General features: G+C 32.9%; 1 protein-coding gene and 1 pseudogene across 2 annotated transcripts; one reads left to right on the top strand and one right to left on the bottom strand.

Moving 5' to 3' along the window:
• The first annotated feature begins 8,906 nt into the window (after positions 1–8,906).
• On the top strand, positions 8,907–10,584 carry LOC125188058 (annotated as a pseudogene).
• Positions 10,585–10,754: 170 nt separating this feature from the next.
• LOC125191284 (mitochondrial inner membrane protease subunit 1-like) lies at positions 10,755–12,506 on the bottom strand. Of its 2 annotated transcripts, XM_048088798.1 has the most exons (6): positions 12,401–12,506; positions 12,094–12,327; positions 11,770–11,880; positions 11,308–11,369; positions 11,057–11,111; positions 10,755–10,978 (listed from the first exon to the last, which is right to left on the bottom strand). In XM_048088798.1, the coding sequence occupies exons 1-4, from the start codon at positions 12,473–12,475 to the stop codon at positions 11,322–11,324; spliced, it is 468 nt and encodes a 155-aa protein (XP_047944755.1). In that variant the 5' UTR covers positions 12,476–12,506; the 3' UTR covers positions 10,755–10,978; positions 11,057–11,111; positions 11,308–11,321. The 2 variants fall into 2 exon arrangements, with proteins under 2 accessions (XP_047944755.1, XP_047944754.1); XM_048088797.1 differs by having other exon boundaries at positions 11,057–11,369.
• Positions 12,507–18,264: the final 5,758 nt, after the last annotated feature.

The following is an 18,264-nucleotide window of genomic DNA, read 5'->3' as shown; positions in this document are numbered from 1 at the left end:
TCGACAACTAATTAAATCATGCTCTTGTATTTTTGATGTATAGATTTTAATTGAGTTAATAAATACTTTTATATATTCACTATTAATAGGATATTGTTGTCAATAATATAATTATTTTGTAGATATTTTATTGATATATTGAAGTTCAAGACATTTTTGGTACAAATTAAATAGTTTAAGATTTAGTATGATAATCACTAGTATATTTGAAATATTAGATTGATAGGTAAATAAAATAATAATAACACAATCATAATACCACTATTGATATTTTATGATCATTAAATTTAATTTGATAAATTCATATTTATAGAATACAAAATAAGAAGGAAAAAAAATACGAAAAAAAGAAGAAACCAATAAGAAGCAAAAGTAAAATGAAAATTGACTACAATATAAATCAGTATTCAAAACTCCCTCCATCTCATGTTACTTGAGGCGTTTCTTTGCGGCACGAGATTTAAGAAAGTTGTGTTAAAATAAAGTAGACGAGTGAATAAAGTAAGAGAGATGGATAGAATAAAGTAAAAGAAAGAATAAAGTATGTGTGCTAAATGTTTTGTTTTAGCTAAAAAGAGAAATGACTCAAGTAACTTGGGATTACCAAAAATAGAATACGATTCAAGTAACATGAAACGAAGAGAGTATCATTTTAGGTACCCTTCCAGTAATATAATTAATGAAATATTTTACTCTCAAATCTCAATGCAAAAATAGCTAAAAGAGTAAAAATGTCCACGAATAGTGCAAAAGTTCCTCAATTGTGATTATACTAGACATGCCCAAAGTTCAGGAACCGTTGGTTACGGTTTGGAACTGCCAGTTCCGGTTCCGAAAATTTTCGAATTGAAAACAAACCTTGAGCGCATTTCGCGGTTACGGTTATGGTTTAAAAATCGTTGATTCTGATTTTGGTTCCGAACCACCGGTTTTCTGATGATATTTCGCGATTTCAGTTCGATTTCACGATTTTTCGATGGTTTTTTCTAGTTTTGGTTTGGAACTGGCAGTTCCGTCACGGTTTCAGTTCCGGAGTTTTTGAACCTGAACCGGTCCAAGGTTCAAAATGAAATAGTTCCAGTTTCATTTTAATTTTGCGGTTTCAATTTGGAACTGTAACAAGCAGTTCCGATTTCACATTTAACTGTCGGTTCACTTATCCAGGAACTAATGGTGCTAATAAAATTATCTTGTAACAGAAAATGTTAGAACCCAATTATCCATGGACTAAATTTGTATTTATTATTATTATTATTATTATGAAACCAATTTGCCACATAGTCGAAAATGGTGTGGCAAATAAAGTGATGTCGTTTTAACTAGCACCTTGAAAGATGGAGTACAAAGAAATAATCTCCAAATGGACAACCTCTTCTCTCTCTGCTCCCTACCCTGATGTGTATTAGATTGACTCTAGTGACAAATTCTGTCATGACATCCACACCTTACACCTCCATGGTATCCATCGTGAAGTTCCTAAGCAACAACTTATGGTATGTATTGTGAAAATCATTTGTTTTCGCGTGAATGTCGATATAGTAATCTTCACTGGTGTTGTTCGACTAGCGCTCTTAGCTCCTAGATAGTTTGAATCATCCCTTAGCGAGGATTTGCATGCAGGATTGAAATTTATTAACATGGGAGTAAAAATTTTCATAGATTAATCATACTATATTGATAATATGGGGTGGTGTGTCCAATCAATATCTTTATAACATGTAGAATCATTCATATTCTTATCTTGCAAATTAAAACTTTTCAAATTACGCTAAAACTAACCTTTAATATTCTAATACTATTTACATATGCTATGTTCAAGTCTTTTTTCCAGTATTAATGTTCTACTATTTAATTACAAAAATTAATGTGAAACCTTACAATAAATTTATAAATACATCTCTAAATAAAATTAGATGAGATTTAGTGTCTAATGAATTTGATGTGCAATCTTATAGAAAAATCACAATCATGTCTCTTCATTGAAATTAGTGTCTTTACTACCCTTTATTTTTCCTTATCTCCTCACATTTTCGTGTCTTAAAAGCAATATTTACTTTTTTATTTATTGAAAATTAATAATTTATTCAAATTTATTTGGTATGTTGAATCATATTCCAATTTTAATATAGTTGGACAAAAAAGGCATTCTCTCTCACGTACAGTAATACTGCAACCATACAAACGAACGAGGGCATTCGTGCGTGCATGTCCTCATTTCTACACGTAGTGATCAATCAATATTAATTCAGTACTATAATTAAGGATCGTTGGATTTATAAGATTTATATTTTGAGATTTTTAAATTTTCATAAGATTAAATCTCATAATTTAATTGTAATCAACCCCTTTAACTAAAATAATTTTTCAGATAATTAAAAAGAATCTAATCCTAAATGGATTATCTCATGATAATTAAAAATAATCTTATAATTCAATTCTAAATGGATTATCTTATAGTACATAATTAAAAATAATCTCATAATTTTATATTAGATTGAAATTTTTCAGACTTAATCCTAAATGAATTATCAATTATTTTAATATAATTAGTCGAGACAACTGAACAACACCTTAAAATAAAACTACTCCCTCCGTCCCAGAGAAGTTGGCATACTTTGAAAATGACACGGGATTTTAGGAGGTTTTGTTTTGTGTGTTAAATGGAGAGAGAAAATATAATTTTTATATTCATGTGAGAGAGAACTTTTTCCAAAAAGGGAAATGTGACATCTTTTGTGGACAAACTAAAAAGGAAAGTGTGTCAACTTCTCTTGGGACGGGGAGTACTACTATAACATTACTTAAAAAAATTATTAGTAAAAAAATGACAACGATAAGTAGTTGAGATTGAATATATTCGCCAGAAATATCTTTTTAGAGAAAGACAAATATATTAATCTCTGAAATTACAACAATAAAAAATAAAACCAAAAGTATTTCTCATGACAGCAGTGTTTGATATTGATCGAAAAGTGCACGACAAGTTTTTTAGACTTATCTCACTCTCACGAACACAAGTAGAATTTAGAAAATGAAAAATCAATCAGCTAACTTATAGCTGTATTAGAGAATCGAGATCAAATATCCACAAACAGAAGTTTCACAACGGAGATTGAATTACAGCAGAAATCATACTATATGTTGGAAGAATATATCAGATTCAATTAGCCAAAACGAAAAAAAAAAACACAGAATCATCAGCAATAATCATCAAAATCATGATGGAACTCATTTTTTTGAACAGAACGCAGCGTGTGCATCGATTTGATTTGATTTGACTTGATTACCGATGAAATTGAAATCAGAAATGGCATCCGCAGCAGAGGAAGAAGAAACAGAGCGCGGAGACCAAACACACTGCTTCGAAGGCGGAAACGACTTTGAAAAGGACGTCATCTATGAACCAGAGTTGCAGATTGAACCTCTTCCTCCACCTCAATCCCGCGGAGGTCTTCAACTTCCACCGCCACGCACTGCCGCTGCCGCTCGCCTTCTTGTTCAGCATCTTGAAGAACATCGAGAAACTCGAATTAGAACTCGCCTTTTTCTCCATGGCTCCGCCGATCCGAGTGAACGGGAAACGGGGGAGGGCTTCGTGATCGGCGTTTGTGTTTTTTTTGTTACTTCTATTTGCTTTGAAGAATTCTGTGAAGTGTGAATTTATACAGAGAAATAGAATAACGGGCGTTAGTGGGGGTTATTTTAGGAATTTCACTGGGGTTTATGTGGGGAGTGGGCCCCGAGGTAACCGTTCCGCGTTTTAGAGAAGAAAAATGAATTCTACTGTGACCAAGCTGTTTTCGCTTCTTCCAGTCCAAACATGTTCTTTTTACTCCAAATTCTGTCCAATATCAACTTGGTGATGATACAATCTAATCCATATAAGTGTGGATAACTCTCTTTCTTATAAGGCTTTTTAAGGAGTGAGTGGCTCATTTCTAATATGATATCAGAACGGGCCCAAGTCGATGGTGGATTATATCTCTTTATCTATTCTCTTGCCTACTCATGTGATGGAAGTCCGATGTGTTATTTCGGCCCACGCGTGAGGGGCGTGTTAAATTCTTTAAATTCTGTCTCATATCGACTTGGTGATGATCCAATCTAATCAATATAAGTGTGGATAACACTCTCCCTCGTAAGGTCGGACACTTTTTTATATTGGTCTTATAATAGAATATGAGTTAAATGAATGGAATATGAGTTAAATGGTAAAAGTAAAATATTACTTTGTTTTTAACGTAGAAAAAACAATACAAAGAAAAACAGATTTTTCATTAATTAAAAATTTTATTCTCCTAGTCTTATAAAAGAAATATAGAGATTGTGACAGAGATACTTTACTTAACACGAACCCATAAATTTGTACAGTGTTTATTTGCAATTGATAATATTGTACTGCCTTTCCATAAATATCTCCAATCAAATGGGTCCAAATTCAATAACCATTTATATAACTCGATTTATTTTAAATTTACGTACGATTGTAACTTAGTGTACATTTAGAAATAATAATAAGACCACACATATAGTCCCTAAATCTAAGCTGATTTCATTCGAGAATTCCAGAATAAATATTAATAATCACGCTTTTTCTTCTTCTTGGAATTATGAAATGTATGCTGAGCAGAATCTTACTTCTGTCGTGAAAGAAAAGCACTTTTGAAATATTCAATGGAAATTGAGGTAAAAGTGCCAAATAAATGATGAAAAAGATTACGAATATTTTTGAACCGATATTCCTTCAAAGCTGGAGCACCTCGATGTTTCTTTTTTCGTTGTATTTTCTGTTTTATTGCTGGCCATACGAATTATTCCGGTAATCTTATTTAATTTTAATACTGAGTACTATTTTTTTCTTGCCATACTTCTTATATTTTCAATGGTATATTATATTTTTAGTGAAGTCAATTTTTTTTGAGACCATGTATAGAAAATAAGAGTACAAGAAGCACATTTTTTCTATCAAAAAACTACCCTAAACTCCCATCTGTCACCAATATTTAAAGGTTTGTTTTATCTTTTTAATTTCAGTACTCGAATCTTTTACAATGTTCCTCGTTAATTAAATCATTTTTTAATTTTGGCAAGTTCCAACATACTATAATTTTGGCAAAAAGTAAATCTTTCATTTACTTTATTGTCTCTTACTTTATTTACCATCCACTTAACAAACCTACTATTCTTAAACTCCGTGTCGAAAATAAATGTCTTAATAGGAACGGAGAGAATACTATTTATTATTTTTAAAAATTATTGGGCCCTAAGAAGAAGTGTTGGGCTCGTAATCAATAATGAAGAAATAGATCCAATGGATTGAGTTGGGCTTGGTATATGAAATTAACGGGCCCATATATTGTATATGATGGATTTTGAAATGGATTAGCGAAATGCAATTAATCATTTGGTTAATAAAATGCAACTAATCAATCTTCGGTTAATAGTAACATAAGTCGGATTCTATTCTACATATTTGTACGGTATAACTTATTTAAAATATACTCCTATAATTTATTACTAGTAATTGTGCCACGAAAATAATTTACATATATAATTAAATTATTGGATTGCAGGTTTGCCTTACCACAAGGGGAAAAATTGTGTGGTTTGATCTTCAAATTTTCCTTGTGACCTCAAAAATTGGTCTACAACCATACTAGCATTAAGCCGCGGCCAACTCCCTTTTTTTTTTTTAAAAAAAAAACTTTTTTCTTGAAGTATCAATGAAATATTATCCAAATTTGACTCAGCACGGATTTTAAAAAATTTAGAAAAAATGAGTTGAAAAAGTTAATGGAATGAGAGTCTCACATTTATATATTAGTTTTATAATAGAATGTGATTGTAAAGAGTTAGTGGAAGTGAGGTTCATTCATCAAAAATAGAAGAAAAAACAAAGTGGACAATTTTTTACGGACGAATGGATTAATTTTTTATGTAATTTTCTTTTTCAATTGAAATGATTGATTTATTTTTCAATTTCAAATTTACATAGACTTTAAATATTTCGTATTCTTAATTGTTTCATAAGTGAAAAATCAAACTTTACAAACTACAGCAAGTGACATTCCAATTCTATGAAGCCACGGATTGCACAGGCATCAATTTCTAAAAATGTTCCCATTTTGGATTAAAACCTCCTATATAAAGAAATACTAGTATTAATATTTAATTTGCACGTGCAATTATAAATTATAAATATACTAAAAAAACACATTTTGTTGATTTTTAAATTAATTTCAATCAAGTCAATTTCAATCACTAGCCTGAATACTGTTTTGTGAGAGTCAATCTCTCTCTCAGATAATCTGATATAAAAGGAGAAAGGGAAGGGAATCCCCACAACCTGACTGCAGTATATTTGTAGAGAAAGAGAAGTGATATTCCAAGGATACCTTATAAACAAAAAAAAAGATATCTTTTTGATATACTTCGCCACCGGCATTCTTCATTTCCTTTTTAGTTATCAACCAGGATTAACAATTAATTCTTCATTTCATTACTCTAAATCAATCACTTACCTTTTCCACGATACACACACAGATAGTTTTGTTTTGTCTTTGTGTAATTGGGATTCGGAAAAAGTAGTTTTAAGTAAACAATGTTGGAATTGGGGGCGGTGAGGCGGTGCTACTCGGATGCGGTGGAGGGAGTGAATGTCGGATTGGCTTTTGTTGATTCGGTCATTGCGTTTCTAGCTCTATATAAGGTTTAACTCTTGTTGCTTCTTTCAATTCAGTATTGTCTTATTCTTTGATTCCAAATTGGATTTTATTGGGTGTTTGGGAGAGCTTCTCTCTCTTCTTCTTCTCCGTGCTTGTTTGAATTTATCCAGCATCTGTGTGTTTCTGAGGGGATTGAGGTGGATGTGATGAATGGCAACTGGAAAAAGAATTGAACTTTGAATGCTTGAAGCATAGAGAAAACCGATGCCCTAGGCTTCCACAGTAGGAACAATCTTTCAGCATTTCCATATGTTTGTCAACTCATTACTGAGATGATATGTCATTTTGTAGGAATGAGGTTGGGGTTCTGAATTGAATTGGCAACTTTTTCATTTGAATTAACCAGGAATTTTCATCTAATTCGTGATTTTGATGTTCATATCATGTTTGGAATTTCTATCAAGGGGTGAAACATTGAAATACTAGGGGCTTGATCGATCATGGCTGGATATGTCAGACCATTGTTTTCTATACTGTGTTATTGGTGAAGATTGTATGTCTAAAATCTGTAGTTCAGCGGTGTGTTTATGGCATGATATACCTGCTAAAACTTGCTTGAAGAACATTTGCATAGCTGTCAAGAGAACATTTACACAGCGAGTGCTGCTGCAGCCTATCATTTAGTAGTGCGTTTATGGCGTAATATCTGCCAAAATATCCCGAGGAATATTTATATAGCTGTCATTGTCGAGGGACCTTCAGGATTTCCTCGTGAGTGCTTAGTTGCTCGTAAAGCATTAGTACCAGCTACCAACACAACAGATGCAATCACGCTATGTTACCCAGCCTTGCAATGTGGTGTTGGTGGTTGAGTGCCAGCTTCACTACTAAACTTGTCATCAGTGTCATCTGTTTTGGTCCTACCTTTTGTTACACTTTTTCTCGAACATAAAACGGGAGCAATAATTGCATGATTTATATTAATTCTTTTGTTTTTGAGATGATAGAAATCATTTGGGGAAATGTATGGACCAATTGACCATATTGACTGCTATCTATTTAATTGAATCTGATCAATGCTCAATTTGATAATAATTTCAGGTCATTCATCTATTGATTGGGTCCCCAATCTTGGTGGGATTACTAACGTTTGATCACTGGTTCCATAAGGCCTTTTATTTGACTAAAAATGGCACAAAACTGCAGCATGTTTGTGATCTTGTATTCTTAGCATATTCTTTTGTTGTAATTTTTGGTAGTCCATTTAGGGCATGTTTGTTATACTGAAAAGGTTTAAATCAATGTTTCAAGTATTCATTGGGGTTTAATTAAAAATAGTAACAAAATTGAAATATTAAACAGGTTATTTTTATTTTGTATTAAATCTGGTTGCTTTGAAGGGTTGGATTTGCTGGTCGTTTTCCCTGTGGTTTTGTTATCATGGTAGGTAAATCCCCAGCCTGTGGTGTGATTATATTTTTAATAGTCCAATGATAGTATGAAGAAATACTTACCAAAAAGATAACATTAATGGCAGCCTTCCCCAGAATTCTGTTCATTGCAGCATTTCTCCTGCTTTTGCATTTTGGTGTTCTCTCTATCAAAAAATTTATAACCTATATCTACATATAGGGATCAATATGTTATGGTATTGTTTTTAAACAATATGTTTTATAGTTTTAAAGTATTGGTAATCTGATTTCCCCACCTCTGGAATAATGGGGAAATGAGTTCAAAATTAAAGCAATGTGTCTGGTTAACATTCATGTTTTTGATACCCCTCTGTTTCTGCACCCTTTCCTTACAATATGTGATGTTTTCTTTGACTGAAAGTAGTTATCATATAGATCTGTTCTTTTTATGAGAACACTATACACAAAGTTCTGAAGAGAATAATCAGCTGGGGGCTTGTAATAGAGATTATAAAAAAAATATTTTTAACTGTAGGTGAGCTTGGGGTTGAGAGTGCCTAGATCAAAGCAAATTCTGCAATCTTATTTTCTGAGCTTTCCTGGGATTTTAACCAAACTTGCTACAAATTTCTATGTTTATTTACCAGCTAAATTGATTTTATACATTAAACTGTACAAACTCTAAGTCGGAGGACTCCCATTTTGCACCCTTTTAGCAATGGAACCTTTTATAGAGTACTCTATATAGTTTACCAAACTTATTGTGCCACTCAGATAACATTCCTATCCGGTTGATGTTTTGCAGGGTGGACCTTGTCTCACCCCATTGATGAAGAAGAAAGATGGATATAACCCCCAAGAAGCTCTGCTTGGGAAAATGACAAAACTAGTCCACAGACTAATGGAAACCAAGGTGTTTCCCTTCAGGTTGGGTCAAAACGGAAGCCGTCAAAAGATTGTGATTGTGGTAAAAAAGCAATTTCAACTATAGATAATCGTTTTTAAAAACTCTATAATCCACATCTAACTTTCCCAACAAAATTATGCCAGGTAAAGTTTTACTTTTTTCAATAATGATGCATCTTCAGTACTGATATGGATTGGGGTGGGTACAGTCCTATCGAGTCTGCAATTGTTGCTCAGGCATGTAATCATGGGTTTTTTCCCTTTTCTCTCTTGTAATTGTTTCTGTGGATTTTGATGAGTTTCCAACTTTAAGAGAGCAACAACGACTGTAATATAAATTGCTTTTTAACCTGATTTTGAATATAACACTTGCATTAATCTCTCTTATGAAGACTGTCCAAGAAATTTTTTCCCAACTTGCAGGTATATGTAGATCTTATTGCCGGTTTTTTTCTTGGGGGAGCCTTGGCATGCTATGGTGAGCACGTAGACTTCTTCCGGGTTTTGATGTGGAAACAAATGCATTTTTTCCTCTTTATACTAATTGTGTCTACTGTTCTTTTTTTTCCCTGACATATTCACTATCCAGGAGTTTTATTATTCTTGAAAATGAAAAAAGTGAGATCTGAGCGGGCTTCATCTGAAATGCAGAAGGTAGTTGCGTGATTCTGATGTTCAATTGTAATCACGTCTGCATGTTGCATGTCTTGGCCTATTCATTTACTTTTGCATAAAAGTTACGTCTCACGGCCTTCATTGCATCACAGGTTGCTGGTTTGGCTGTTGTCTCCGTTATTTGTTTTACATCAAGTGCTTCGGTGGCAATTGGTACTCAAATACCTGTAAGTCATTGGCGGCATATTAATCGATTAATCAGCTTCATTTCCCTGGATATTCCATGACTAGCATTCTCCATCTGCAGCTGTTTTATGACTCGGATGAAGGACACATGGATGCTTTCCGTACTTCAGTTCTTCTCGTTTTGTATTATTTTATAGGTATTTGCTTATGCTAAACAGTATACCCTAACCTCCAAAATGTGTTACCTATGTAGTAGTATTATAATCTGCATCATAGTCTGTTTGCCATCATCCATTGCACTGCCATGAAAGTAAAGCTGTCTTCCAGGTTCATCAGTGCCTTCAGCAGTTGTTTTATTCCTGATGAGAGAACTGCCACCTCCCCTCATCAATAATACTAGGCGCGAAGAATCAACAACGATAACATTCATACATGAGGACTCAACGACAGCAGCTCAACGACAGAGCTGGACTAGAGCAACTCAGAATCAGGTTCTAACGCTTATGCCCGCCTGGACACGCTTGTAGATATATTTAGTACTTAACAGGTTAATATTGAGCCGCTTGTATTTAACTGCTCGTTACAGGTATCGAGGGCAAGCCCCATATGAAGTTTGACATGGTGTAATTCAACCAAGGAAAGAAAAGATTTAGAAGGCCCCCTGAGGAGTAGAGCCGCAAGGCTGCCTTTGCTGAGCCTTTTAGTTTGATAGATTTGTCTGTATTGTACATAGCACTACTATTTTCTAACTTATGCTCAAAATTCTTTTTTCTGGTTATTGCAATAAGCCTGTTTAATTAGTTTCCTATATATTTATGTTTCAAATTAGAGTTACACCGAAAACTACAGATGCGATGACAGAGTACCATTTCTGATATCTAGATAGTTCATAATTATGTACTACTAGCTTAAACGAAATGCAACCACAAATGAGATTTCCATAGAATTAATAATTATGCATAGCTCAAACTAAATTCAATCATGAATGAGATTTCCATAGTTTCTTTATTTTCCAGCCCAAATTTACAAAAGGGAACAAACACTTTTTAGAAAAACAAAGACCATTGAATCAGTTCTGCCAACTGGTAATTTCCAAGGCTCCAAATAGCACATTCTGTTGCTGTATGGCAAACTATATCCCAAAGGGGGTTGGCTCATCCACATCTCTTCTCTCCTCCAACAGCTTGTTTGATTCTGAACATGTGGATCAGCGAGTAAGTTTTTGAAAGGCGCAAAGATAATTCACAGAACAACACGTATCCGGTTTCACACCTTTATTCGATAGCTCTCAAGTGAAGCAAGGTAAGATTCATGTAGAGAGCAGAAACTGCAAGTTCCACCGGAATGAATATCAGAGTTCACATGTATCATAGCAATAAAACAAGAACAGAATTTTCTTACTTATTCATAATCTCATACAGGTGTTTAGAAATGTATGCCATCGATGGATGTGAACAATAACAAATCAAAGAATGCCCAAACAAGGTTGACTGAAGAAAGATTTAAGTGCTATGTAAGTACACCTTTCAAGACAGAGTTATTCAATCTTGTTGCTTATCAATCTGCATTCGCTAGGTGGCCACACCTGTAGAGAAAGAAGGTAAGCAATGTCCGAACTTCCCTGATTGAGCCCATATTATTGATAAAAACGGCATCATATATGATCTTGATCCAACTTAAAATGCAAACAGTTTCACATAACCATTTACACATATATGATAGAACAGCATCATATATGATTTTGATCCGGCTAAACTGCAGTTTCATACTTATAACCAATTACATATTTATGATAGAACAGCATCATATATGATTTTGATCCAATTAAACTGCACAGTTTCATATAACCAATTTCACATTTAAGATTAGAACAGCATCATATTATTATTTTGATCCAAGTCTCCAACTAAAATGCAAACAGTTTCATATAACCAATCACCATTTATGAAAAAACAGTATCATACTACTATGGTTGAATAGCTCACCACAGCAAATACTCTATAGCCTAGATACCGGTAAGGAACTGCACCGAAATTCCTGGAATCTCTACTGTTGAGCAAATTATCCCCTTCGACCCAAACATGCCCATTTGGTACCTAAATCATCAAAAAATCATTTTTTAGAATCTTCTGCACACTAAGCATAACTAAAGAATAGGTACACAGACATGAATGGATAATCATTGTTCAATAAGATCAAACTTTACCATGAAACCCTAATTTGATCCACACATTAAAAATTGGGGATAATTTAGATAAAAGAAAGAAATCATTTCAAAATTGAAAAATTAGGGGAAGGAGAGGGTTTACAACAAGAGTCTTCTTGAGATCAGTATATCCGCGACGGCGATTATTGGGGGGAGCATAAGAAACGACGTCGCCCCCGAGAGCCTTGATCCTTTTGGTAATGCACTTCCTCGATTGCTCGGGGCTAGCCATTATGACGATGTCACCCCGGTCGACTTTGCCGCGGAGGATTGATATCTTTTCAACCAAAACGATGTTGAAGTCATCGAAGGTGGGGCGCATACTTGGACCGATGACCTGCAAGTGAACGAAACATGGATAAGGAAATGCGAATTGGCAACGCACATTCACAGCAAGGATTGTGCCCTACTTTGAAGTATCTGATAGGGGAATACAATATGGCTTTATGCGCGGCTGCCTTCGCCATGGATGCCACTCTCTCCATTTCCAAACCCTCACTCTGTCTGCAGCGAAATTTAAACATAAATGGAATCCCACACTCAATTCGGATCATTCTCACCAGTCTTTTCATTTTTTAAAGGGAGTTTTAATTCGTAAATAAATTGGCATAATTTTCTTTCTCCATCTATCCATAATTAATACTTTTGCAATTTAGTAGAAATTTTTTACAATAAACCCTATTTCATTAACTTTTCTTTCAATTTTATTATAAAATAATTTATAAAGTAGAACCAACATTTCACTCACATTTTTCACAAATTTTTCCACTATACTTTCTTATACTAACAATTTTCATAAATTAGTAATAATTAAACATGAGGGAGTAGTATTTGTTTTTAATTTTAGTGACAACTGTGGTAGGATAGGAATGTAGGTTTAATATACGATTGAAATATAATGATATTATTATTTCAATTTTGTGATATTAACTAGTCATTAATTTGGAAGAATTAGTTGGATCTTCCAATATTAGTAAGTTGATTGTTTCACTTTGATATCTTCTTAAAAAATGATTTATTTGATTTTTTTCTCAATCCAAAAGAGTAAGTATTTGTGGGCTTCTCTGATAGAATGGAATAAGGAGGAATAAAATAGAGATGAGAATGAAATGAAGATGAGAATGAAATCACAATTCCATTCCATTAGGACGTGTTTTATGAAGTGGAATACGTAGGGTTGGAAAAGTTATCCACCATATTTTGGCTGTTTTATAGAATGGAAAAAATACTCCCGGTAAACCGGGATTCACTCCTTTGACCCGAAAAAATTTACTGTTTATTATGGAAAGTGGTTGATTTTAGACCACCCAAAATTAGTGGGTTTAGATTCACTCCTCGGGGCTTGTACCTGGATAGGGGATTACATTTCCCTCAATACCCCTCCATTTGTCTATTTTGGAGAAGAAAATCTGAGAAAGAAGGGTTTTGAAAGTAGAAGAAGCTGGACGGAAGGTGACGCTGTCTAAATACTCTCCGACCAACGGGTTAGGCGTCTTGAAGACACTCTTCTCCGGCTAGCGGCTGGAATAAATTGTGAACAATTCACACTGAACACGCAATACACACACCACACACACTGCACACTACACACTACACACTACATACATTGCGTGTTAGGATTGGTATACTGAAAAGCATATTTCGAGCATGTTGCACGGATAGAATTGCTTGTATACAATAAATTTTACAATCCACTTTTAACCCAAAGCGAGAAGAAGTAATTTTATCGCATTGATGTTTGCTTGTGCATTTATAAGATGTTTCTCAAACATTTAAATGTATAAGAAGCAAACAAGTCTAATTTTTCTACATAGTAGACTGGTCGTGAACGATGTTCACAGAAGGTGACGCAGTCGGTCCTTTGTAGAAGAGAAATAGAATTTCACAACCTAGATAGGCTTTGGCTACCTATCGTGAAAGGTTGCAGTGTCAGTCCGCATGTTTCCTTACCTTAGGAAATAAACGACACTGGTGTGGTATAGCACTGAAGGATCTAACAGTTGAGATAAGTCTTTCTTGCTATTTACCGAAAGACGAGGTCTCGGTGATTGTTATTTCTTAATCATTGTTGACATAACATTGAGCATACGATATTGATTATGCACTACTTTGATTTATCAAATGGTGCGGATTTTTCGCAATCCAAGAATCCTGATATCTTGGGTAGTGGTGATCAATGTCTAGAGGTGCTAGTATTGTTATTGCAATGAATCGTGTGCTGGGTGAGTCCAGTTTGATAATATCCTCAAGAGGTGTTCGAAAAAGGTTTTATTATTCAGAAACCCGGCCGGTTGGAATTTATTCCAGAATAATAAATAAAGATTTTGAACTAGACAACTCTTGGAAAAAGATATTAATTAATTAAAGTCAAATAGCAGACTTAAATTAATTAATGGATATTTATATCTTAAACACGGGAAATAATAAATTAAAGAGGTAAAGCCCGGATTACTCGTAATTTGGGATTGGACGGGCAGTCAATATTATTATACTATAGTGGATGATAATAATATTCTGTTTGGACTTGTATTAAATTGGGGCTCAATTTAATTAGTAAAAGTCCAACAGGTTTGGCCCAAGTCCAACCTCCATGGATCCCTAATCTGGCCCATCATAACTCAATATAAAAGGAGATTAGAAAGGAGATTTAATGTGATTTAACACATAAATTTCGTTCTCCCCTCTCTGGAGTGAACGGTTTTCTCAGTTCTTCATAGAACTGAAGTTCTGTCTTCTTTCTAATCAAGCCCTTTTCGATTCTGACAAGCTTTGCCCACCCAAAGGTCATTATCTGAGTTCGGGATACAGATTAGAAGATTTGTGGTCGAGTACGAAGATCTTCATGTGGAGAAGGAGCAAGCAATCGTCGATTCTTTGGAGAATCAGATCGGTAACCCTAATCCGTAGAATATCATGAATTAGGGTTTAATTCCTTAAAGCATGATTTATGTGTGTTCTAGCATGCAATTGATTGTTTAACATGTGATAAATTGATCCCATAATCGGTCAAATAGATCTGTAGATCTGATTTATTTGTTTATGCATGACTTCCGCTGTGCAAGGGGCACCAAACCCCAGCAATTGGTATCAGAGCCAATTTTTGGCTCATTATGTGGATTAATTTCATGTTATGTGAATTGCATATTCCTATGTGTTTTCGTTGCTTGTTATATGTTTTATAATATGCATAGTTCGAAAACCCTAGAGTAAAGAATGAACTTTGAATGCTCCGAATATGTCTGCTGCGTGATTTAATTCTTTAATGAAGCTTTGACTTTGTTTTGCAATTAATTCATGATACGTGCCTTTACACCCATGTAAAGATTACAATGATTCTATGTGTGATTACTTTGGAGTGGAATTTTCATACGTATCATGTGAATGGAATTTGTGACTTGGGAATCATGGCATTCAAATCGCGAAGTGAATTCCGGCAGTCTGGGCACCACTGCCTTGTCAATTTTGTGTGTTGCCCAGCGCGATCGATCGGGCAGTCTAATCAGATCCACGCAGCAACAGCAGTGACGCCATGGCAGCAGCGGCTGCGGTGAAGCAGCTGCAGCAGCAGCCATGAAGACGGCAACGCAGCAGCCGTGAATTGGGCATGCTCCGGATTAGCGCAGTTTGGGTGCAGGCTGGACAGTTTCGTTTCAGCTGAGAGCAGCCCAAGAGACTGCCCTGGAGGTCCGATCAGAGGCTCAAAGGGTGCGGTCCGAGTGGGAGCCCAATAGCGGTTCCCGGGCTCGTGTGGCTGCATTGAAAATTTCAAACTCAGTTGGGGTTTCCTTAACCCTAAGAACTAATTTTGGAGAAATTTCCTAAATTTGTTAGGGTTTCCCAAACCTTAGTAACTAATTTTGGAGATTTATTCAAGATATGTTTTAGAATAATATTTGAATATATCGGAGTGGATTATCTAAAATTTAAATTTTTAATTAAATTATGGATTAATGGTATTTTTCTCCTTATTTTATGGATTTAGATAGTTTAAATTCTATCTAGATAAATCAGAGATAAATTAGGATAATAATAATTAATTTTATCTGTCTTATGGATTTATATAGATTTGATTCTATGTGAATAAATCCTAGATAGACTAGATAAATAATTAATTATATTTGGATTTTATCCTTATTTTATGGATTTAGATATATTTAATTATATCTAGATAAATCCTAGATAAATTTGGATAATAATTAATTTTATTGTCTTATGGATTTATATAGACATAATGTCTATAAGCCATAATGCAATAATGAGGTTAAAATAGTCATTTCAAATTATTTTAAATTTTTATTTAAATTTATGTTTTGTACATGTATCATACTACCCTTTTGTATATAAAATGTTAATTAGTATTATAGAATCACTTGATTATGGAAAGTTACTCAATTCTAGTCGTATATTTCTCCTTCCTCTATATCTCTCTTCTTTCTTGCCATTTACACAATTCTCCATGAACTCATGTCTCCATATTTACAATTATTTCTTTTATTTATTTAAGAGAAAAGATGAGAAATAATTCAATATTAATTTAAAGTGTAAATTTGAACAAAACAAATTTATATGAAAAAAGAAAATAATTACTATAAAATCAAGAGAAGGGGGAGATAACACTTAAAAAATTTTGAAACTTAGAAAGAAAGCGTGTAAAGAATTGCCTGATATATAATTTTGAAAAAAAGTACAAATAGAAATATAAACAAAGCAATAAGCGAAAATATGGAAAATGGAAACAACTTGTATAATTTGGAATAAAGAGAAATATTAAATAAACAAATTTTATTATATTAAAATTTCAATAGCTATCTGTTAATAAAATAATTTGATGCGAATAAAATTTATTATTTTAATTTACTTTTAGATATCAAGTTTAATTGTATTTCATGATTTTTGAGTAACAATGTAGATTACGAGGAGATACAATACTTAATCATCATTAATTTATTGAATGATACAACAAAGAAATTAAGTATAAATATAATTAGTCGTTTTCATATCTTTACAAATTTTAATATTTATTTTATCCGTCCTATAATACGAGTTAAATTTTGCCATTTTGGTTCCGTCCCACAATAAGAGTTACACTTTATTTTTATCATAAATTATAAATACGTCTCACATTCCACTAACTCACTTCATTCACATTTTATTTTAAAGTTAATATAAAATTGGTCTCATATTCCACTAACTTTTCAAACTCACTATTCTTTACATTTTTAAAAACTCGTGTCACAATAAGAGTGACTACTGTGGGACAGAGGGATAAAATAATTTTATGTTATGCAAATGAGTGAATGACTATTACCATTTCATTGAATGTGAACACTAAAAAAATTAAGTGTACAGACGCACAATCATTTTCGTGTCTTAAAAATTCAATAATTATAATACAAATAAAAAAATTTGATATGAATGTCTATTATCATTTTAATTTACTTTTACTTATTAGACACGGGTTTTAAGAAATGTAATGGAAAGTGAGTTGAAAAAGTTGGTGGGATGTGGGTCCTACTTTTAAAGTATTAGTTTTATAATAAAATGTGAGTAGAAATGAGTTAGTGGAATATGGGGTCCACTACCAAAAATGGTAAAAGTGAAGTGTATCAAATTTTTAGGGAATTCAATAATTATAATACAAATAAAAAAATTTGATATGAATGTCTATTATCATTTTAATTTACTTTTACTTATTAGATATCATGTATTTTTTTATAACTTAAAAATTTCAGTAATTATTTAATAAAAAATAATAATATAAAATTTAGTGACTATGCAAAATATACTACTATTATAATTTTAATATATTTCTAATAATTCATTAACTAAATAATTGGATCCAAATGGTCATTACTATTTCGTTGGATGATAACATTAAAATATTAAGTATATATACATGTAGTTAATTTTATAACTTAAAATTTGAATAGTTATTTTATAATAATAAAATAATATGATATGAAAGACTATTACTCATTCGCTAAATGAAAAAATAAGAAATTAAAACATATTCATATAATAGTTTTTTACTGCTTAAAATTTAAAGATTATTTGATAATAAAATAATTTGATGCGAATAGCTATTACTATTCTGTTGGATGACAGTAGTATATATATATATATACATGTAATCGTTTTTACACTTAGATATTTAACAATTATTTAATACTACTAGTAAAATTATTTGATGTGGATGACTATTATTCTTTTGTTGAATGATATCAATAAGAAATTAAGTGTTTATACATATACTACTCCCTCAGATGTTATTTGC

The sequence above is a fragment of the Salvia hispanica genome, chromosome 5 (assembly GCF_023119035.1).
Source record: "Salvia hispanica cultivar TCC Black 2014 chromosome 5, UniMelb_Shisp_WGS_1.0, whole genome shotgun sequence".
NCBI lineage: Eukaryota > Viridiplantae > Streptophyta > Magnoliopsida > Lamiales > Lamiaceae > Salvia > Salvia hispanica.
The sequence above is the reverse complement of the archived record's forward strand: the minus strand, read 5'-3'. Positions and strand labels throughout refer to the sequence as shown.